This window comes from Myiozetetes cayanensis, unplaced genomic scaffold (genome assembly GCF_022539395.1).
Source record: "Myiozetetes cayanensis isolate MyiCay16 unplaced genomic scaffold, myiCay2020 scf3, whole genome shotgun sequence".
In the NCBI taxonomy this organism is placed as follows: domain Eukaryota; kingdom Metazoa; phylum Chordata; class Aves; order Passeriformes; family Tyrannidae; genus Myiozetetes; species Myiozetetes cayanensis.
Window position 1 is genome coordinate 62,666,073 of NW_026087521.1, and position 6,774 is coordinate 62,672,846.

The window sequence follows — 6,774 nt, forward strand, 5'->3', positions numbered from 1 at the left end:
GCCGCCTCTTCTCAAGGCTGAACAGGCCCAGCTCCCTCAGCCTTTCCTCGTAAAGAGAGACGCTCCAGTGCCCCAGCCATCCTCGCTGCCCTCCGCCGGCCCCCGCCGCAGTGACTACACGTCCCGCCGGCCCGCGGGGCCGGCAGAAGATGCCCGGCGGGGCGGCCCTTCCGCTGCCGGGAGGCGGCGGGGCCGGGGCTCCCTCTCGTTGTTCCGGTGGCAGCCCGAGCGGAGCGGAGCCGGGCCCCGGCGGGGGCTGTGGCGGCGCTGGAGCCGCAGCTGGAGCCGTGTGGGGAGGGCAGTGCCCTCAGCCCTCCCGCCATGCAGGTCGAGCCGCCCGCCTGGAGCCCCGCGCCGGCACAGGCACAGGCACAGGCACAGGCGGCCGCGCTGCTGGAGGAGGCGGCGGATCTGCTGGTGCTGCACCGGGACTTCGCCGCCGCCGTGGAGAAGTGTGAGGCGGGCTGCGACAGCCTGGCAGCCGGCGCCGGGCACGGCCCCGAGAGGTGCGAGTGCGGGTGCCGGGCGGTGCGGAGGGGACGGGGTGGCGCTGGGAAGCGGCCTGGCTGGCCGTGCCTGCCCTCCTTGTGGGCTTCATTTGTTTTTCCTAATAGAAGGCGCTTTTTTTGCTTTTTTTTTTTTTTAAATAAAAAATACCAACTTTTAAGAATAAAGATTAACTTTTTTTCCCTTTTTTAAAATCTTTTTCCTTCGGGGGATTAGGAGCCTCTCAGATTCGGATATAAATATTACACGTATGAATGGCAATAGTACCGATGGTTCTTGCTGTGGCCCTGCACAGGTTTATTTCCTTAATTATCTAAATTAAGGGAGAATGGGCTTGTCACTAAAAAGCAGCTTACTAGCCATGTAAAACCTGGCCTGGCTTTGGCTATTTGATAGCCAAATACCTGTCGGTATTAACATACTTCATGTGAAGGGATCTGTGCGTGTTTGAGGGAAATGAGATGTGCCCAGGAGCCTCCCCTTCGTCCTCCCAGAGATACAGGCTCTGTGCCTCTTCTCAAGGTCGAATATTCCTCTTTATCGGGGGCAAGGACTGGAAAAGGAGTGGGAGCAGCTGCCAGAGAACTGTGGAGTCCCTGGGCTGGGCTGCAGCTCACTGGAGGGGATGCAAGGGGAAATGTGGTTGTAAGAAGTGCTTATTTAGGTGTCTCTTCATTACCAGTTCTGCAGAAGTGAAATGCTCCCTTTGTGTTGTGGGGATTCAGGCGCTGGCTGAGATGAATCGGTGGAGGGAAGTTCTGTCTTGGGTCCTACAGTATTACCATGTCCCTGAACATCTGCCTCCAAAAGTTCTGGAGCTGTGGTGAGTTTCTGTCTGTTGCTGTCAGATATACACAGGGCTTGTGTTAGGTTTAACAGCAGGCAAGGCTTGAGTATTACGTGATATTCCCACTTTGTATGGTGTAAGTGAGGATGAAGGTGAGATCTGGGACAGGCCTGTTCTTGACCTGTGTGTGCTGGAACATTCCTGCAAGGCTGCTTCATGGTTGGTAGAGTACAAAAGGGGTCATGCTGAGAGAGTACCATCAGTGGCTGTGTTGCCACTGTTGTGTGTTGCAGAAATCTCTCTGTGCTTCAAGTGTAGACCCCGATTCATATCCTCATGACAGCTGCTTGTGGGGAGTAACTGTCAGCCACCTCGGCTTTTACAAAGAGTTAGTGCTTTCTAATATTTCTTCCCTGTGTTCCAGTATCCTGTTGTACAGCAAAGTGGGAGAGCCCCAGGTGATGCTGGAGGTTGGCAGCAGCTGGCTGAGAGACCAAACCAACAAGAGCCTCTCCGAGTACGGTTCCCTGATGGAGCTCTATCTGCTGCAAGTGCTGCTGCCACTTGGCCGGTTTGAGGGCGCAGAAGAGCTTGTCTGTGGTTGTGATGTGCTGGACAGCGAGCAGCAGCTGGCATTCCTTGGCACCATTGGCGAGAGCCGGTGTCAGTGGAGCCAGCGGGAAGAGATGCGCTCGGCGGCTGAAGAGCAGCACGACGTGGCGACAGAAAGTGTTTTGGGTAGGCTTTGCCTCTCTTGTTTGCACTCCTTTTTTATAGTTTTATTTCAGGTTGGTCCCTTGCTAGCAAAGGGTAGCAAGCATTAACTATGTATTATGAATATTGTCATGACAGGAGACTGAACATGAGCCAGCAGTGTGCCCAGGTGGGCCAATGGCATCCTGGCCTGTATCAGGAACAGTGTGGCCAGCAGGATGAGGGAAGTGATTCTTACCTTGTACTCAGCGCTGGTGAGGCCACACCTGGAGTGCTGTGTCCAGTTCTGGGCCCCTCAGTTCAGGAAGGATATTGAGGTGCTGGAGCAGGTCCAGAGAAGAGCAAGCAGGCTGGTGAAGGGACTTGAGCACAAGTCCTCTGAGGAGAGGCTGAGGAAGCTGGGGTTGTTTAGCCTGGAGAAGAGAAGGCTTAGCGGAGGTCTCATCACTCTCTACAACTCCCTGAAAGGAGGTTGTAGCCAGGTGTGGGTTGGTCTCTTTTGCAAGGCAGCTGTCAGTAAGATAAGAGGGCATGGTCTCAGGCTCTGCCAGGGGAGGTTTAGGTTGGATATGAGGAAGAAATTCTTTACAGAGAGGGTAATCAGACATTGGAATGGGCTGCTCAGGGAGGTGGTGGATCCTCTGTCCCTGGAGGTATTTAAGAAGAGGCTGGATGTGGCACTTGGTGCCATGGTCTAGTAACTGTGGTGGTAGTGGATCAAGGGCTGAACTTGATGATCTCAGAGGTCCTTTCCAACCCATCTGATTCTATGATTCTATGATTCTGTGACACATCAGTTGGGAGGAAGTCCCGTTGTGTATCACAGCAGGAAATAAAAGACTTAGTGATCCCTTTGCTGGCAATTGCAAAGCGTATTTAGTCTCTGCTAACATCAGGAGGTGAGAAGTATTGTCCAGGTACAGAAGCACTTCAGAATAAATGTGGAGGATTTTTTGGTTTGTTTTTCTTTTTTTAAGGTAAAACGGAAAACTAAAACTACCTAGCAGTCCTTTAAGGATACATTTTGTTGGCTGCGTGTGCTCCTTCATTTCCATTTGCAGCTGAATCCATGGAACAATGTATGTCTAACAATTAAAGTACTGCTTCTTCTCCACAACTATAAATCACTTGATGTTATCTCCCAGGAGAGAGGCTGGCACTGCTGTGGTACAAGACCATATTATACTAAAGTAGATGCTTAAAAAAAAAGGGCATAATGAATTGTATTACAAAATCGTACTGTTCCTCTGTGCCCTATTATAAAAAAAACCCAAATAACCCAACCCAGCCCTCATGCAATCAGACTTCTAGTATCTTAGTTTCTTATTATCTATATCTATGTGATTACTTTTTAAACTTTACTTTGCCCTAACAGCCTTTCTGTTCTTGTTTTACAGGAGCTCTGTCCCAGAAGCTCTTGACCATGTTGAGGTTGCTACGTAAAGCACTGAGGTCCATGTCAAGCCACTTCTATTCACTTCCTTACAAGAAGATGCTCTTGGCTACTTTTATGCTGTACCTGGTGGTGGTGAGATTAGACCCAGGTATAGTGTTAAGATTTCCAGTTTTTAAAATTCCATTATGATTATGGAGAAGATATTAGTCGCTTTTAATAGATTTGGTCTGTGTAACTGTCTCCTCCTGGGGAGACACAAAAACTGGGGCTTGTTTCTAGTGTTTCCAGTTGCAGTCCGTGTAGGAAGACGAAGCTCTACAAACACCAGTTTTCTGAAAACAGTTATTCCATCCTCAGCTCTTTAGATCAGACAAGGTACAGACTGTGAGAGGCAGGCAGAGGCTGTGCTAGACTCAGCCTGAACTGAAGGAAGTAAGAAGACTAGGTTTTGATTAATTCTAGTTTGGATTAGTTTTTTCTTAATATGTTCTTAATATGCTTAGTGTATCTTAGTTTTACCTTTTGTAATGAAAGGCTCTTTTCCTCTTTGTTCTGCTTTGCAGCTTCTCCCACATCACTGCCATTCATTTATAAACTGGTCCAGCTCTTCCGACAGGCTTGGGCAGCTGTCCTTTCTCCAATCCATAAGCCTCCAATTCGAAAATAAGTGTCTTCCATCACTGAAAGTGTCAGCTTGTCTGGAGGATGTTACCAGGCTCTTCGAGGACTGTTGAAATCTGAGATGACCAACTGTGGACTCCTGGGTGGTGATACCTTAATTTCTTCAGACAGAATCTGAAACCACAACAAGTATTCCCGACATTTTTCTTGGCCCTGTCCAACACCAGGATAAAGCCACACCTTCCATTATTTACAACTGAATAAGAACCCTCTTTTTCAAACCCTTTGCTTTGGATGTAGCTCTTGAATGAGGTTTGTGTGGCCAGTTGTGAACTCTGGAAGAAGGTTTCATCCTTGTAAATGCTGAGCAGTTCTCTGAACAAGTGAAATAGTGTTCCTGGAGGCATGACTGTAAAAATCGATGGAGTACCAGTGATTTTGGGGGGAATATTTTGTTTTGCCTGAAGACATTTGAAAAGCCCAGTTCCTGCAGCATGGGATTTAGGACAAGCATGTGAAAGAAAAACACTGGAGAAACTGAAGCCTATTGCATTTTGAAGGCCATGTTTCCCCTTGTGACTGATGCCTCATTACATAGGCACACTGGATTTTAGTCATATTTAAGCCAGAAAGCCATGGTGGTGGGTCACAAAGACTGTTAGCACCTGCTGTACCTACCTTTCCTAAATGCAAATTACAGCACTTTGTGCTTGCCTGATACATAGTGATTCTTAGAAGCACGTGTTGGTGGTAAGGAAATAGATTTATTTTTTTAAACTATGTTCTATGTTATTGTCTAGTTGAACAACTGAAGTTGTTGCATTGTTTTACTCTTTCCCTACCTCTTGCTTTGTTTATGTAGACTTCAAAAAGTCTCTGTATGTCTAGAATTGCCCCCCCCAAGTATCCAAAGTTAGATGGGAGCCATTTAGCAATGCTCTGTCATTTAGAACAAAACTTTATTTTTATAGAAAGAGGTATTTATCTGAGATCCCAAGATCTTCCCCAGATCAGTGGCAAGAAAATCAGTCCACCTGCAGATCTGTCAACACACCAACTCTGTTTCTGACCACTTTGGGGCAGAAATTGGAGGTTTGGGGTAGAACATTGTTTTCTCCTTCATCCATCGTGGATTGACAAAAGGTAAATTCCAAGGGGAGAGCACTGACCTAAAAAAATATTGCTTTCAGCCAATGTAGATCCCAGTGTGGTGTCTTAGCACCGTAGTGCCCTTTGTCTTTAGCAATAACCATACTCTGAGGTGGTGGCTGTTCCTGTTTTCTTCACAGGGATGGCCTGTTGGCACCTTCAGACTGTGTGTGACAACAGTGTGTGACCTGTTGGCTTTGCTGTCTACCAGGAACTACACTTTGATAACAGTCCCATCTTCAGTGCTGTAAACAGTTGTCTGTTTCATCTTAAATTATCCCAATAAGCAAAACACTCCAGCATTACTGTCAGACAAACTGGGCCAGGTCATTCAGGAATGCAGTAATGACCTTGCCAAGGTCTCGAAGAGTAAAACCAAAACCAATCCCATATCCCACCCCAGAGGTTTTGCCTCTGCCAGGATTCTACACCAGGATAAGTAGCACACAGTGCTTCACCATATAAAGAAGTTATTTGTTATACACTCTGCACACATAGGGAAGAACTGCCTTTGATATTGCTAAATGGTTCCTGTAATCCAACTATAAGTGTAGTTACAGTTCTGCAACCAACAGTTGATGGGAAACCAGATAGAGTAAAACACAGAAGTTCTGTCTGGAGTTGAGCTCTTTCTAGAAATGACCAGGATGTGTCTACCGGCCCCCTGCTTTGCAAGGCCTCACCTTACGTCCTTTGAAAGCCAGTTGACCAAATAGCAAACTTCACCCTGAAGTCAGGCCAAAGTCTCGCCAAACAGACTGCGTAGGTAAGGAACAGTTTTCGCTCTGGTCTTCTAGCAGCAATCTTGGAAGTTGGGACCAGTGGTTTCAGCAGGCCATATGTAGTGTTTAGAATGCTGTTAAATGTTGTAGCCACTCCTTTACCAGGACTTGGACATTCAACTTTAAATATAGGTTGTTAACCCTCACTTTTTTTGAGTCCTACTGATTTAGTGTTTGCGTTGTATTTAATTCATCACGAGAGGGCAAGAAGGAAGAAATAAGCTATCAGGGATTTTTTGCAATTAATACTGAAGCTGCAATATCTAGTTTTAATAATAAATTGACTACTGATTTACCTCTTTGTGGAGTTTCTTGTTTGTGTTTTGATTGTATATGAAAAGTTTTGTATTTAATGTTTTGATAGAAAGTGTATCAATGCACTACAAAGTGTATCAAAGTTTTCAAATAACTTCCAGAAATGTTTCACTACATGGCCTCATTGTACAGGCATACTTGGAACTAAATATAGGAATTGTTCAGTGTGTGAATCTGACGAGATCTAATCAACTGATGATGTTGGTAGGGTACGAGTCTGCATTTTGGGATGGCTAAGACCAGTACTACCTAGAATAAAGTACCTGGTCTTCATCTTCATTTTACATATATATATATCTATAAAATAAAATACATATAAATATGTATATATATGTATATTAGAATTGTAGTTCTGAACTTGCTACATTGAGGAAGAAAATTCTACAAGTACAGATCTAATTCTATAAATTCTAACATATGTAGATAAATTTTGTATGTGACAATTTTTGCTGAAAAGGCGATAATTATTTTGCAACTGTATCCCAACATGTAACAAATTTTTC

At 45.8% G+C, this 6,774-nt stretch overlaps 1 protein-coding gene across 1 annotated transcript; it reads left to right on the top strand.

Moving 5' to 3' along the window:
* Positions 1–204: 204 nt before the first annotated feature.
* PEX26 (peroxisomal biogenesis factor 26) lies at positions 205–6,251 on the top strand. Its single transcript, XM_050324953.1, has 5 exons — positions 205–506; positions 1,190–1,330; positions 1,719–2,032; positions 3,406–3,552; positions 3,968–6,251. Exons 1-5 carry the CDS (start codon positions 322–324, stop codon positions 4,069–4,071), a joined length of 891 nt encoding a protein of 296 aa, XP_050180910.1. The 5' UTR covers positions 205–321; the 3' UTR covers positions 4,072–6,251.
* The last annotated feature ends 523 nt before the right edge of the window (positions 6,252–6,774 follow it).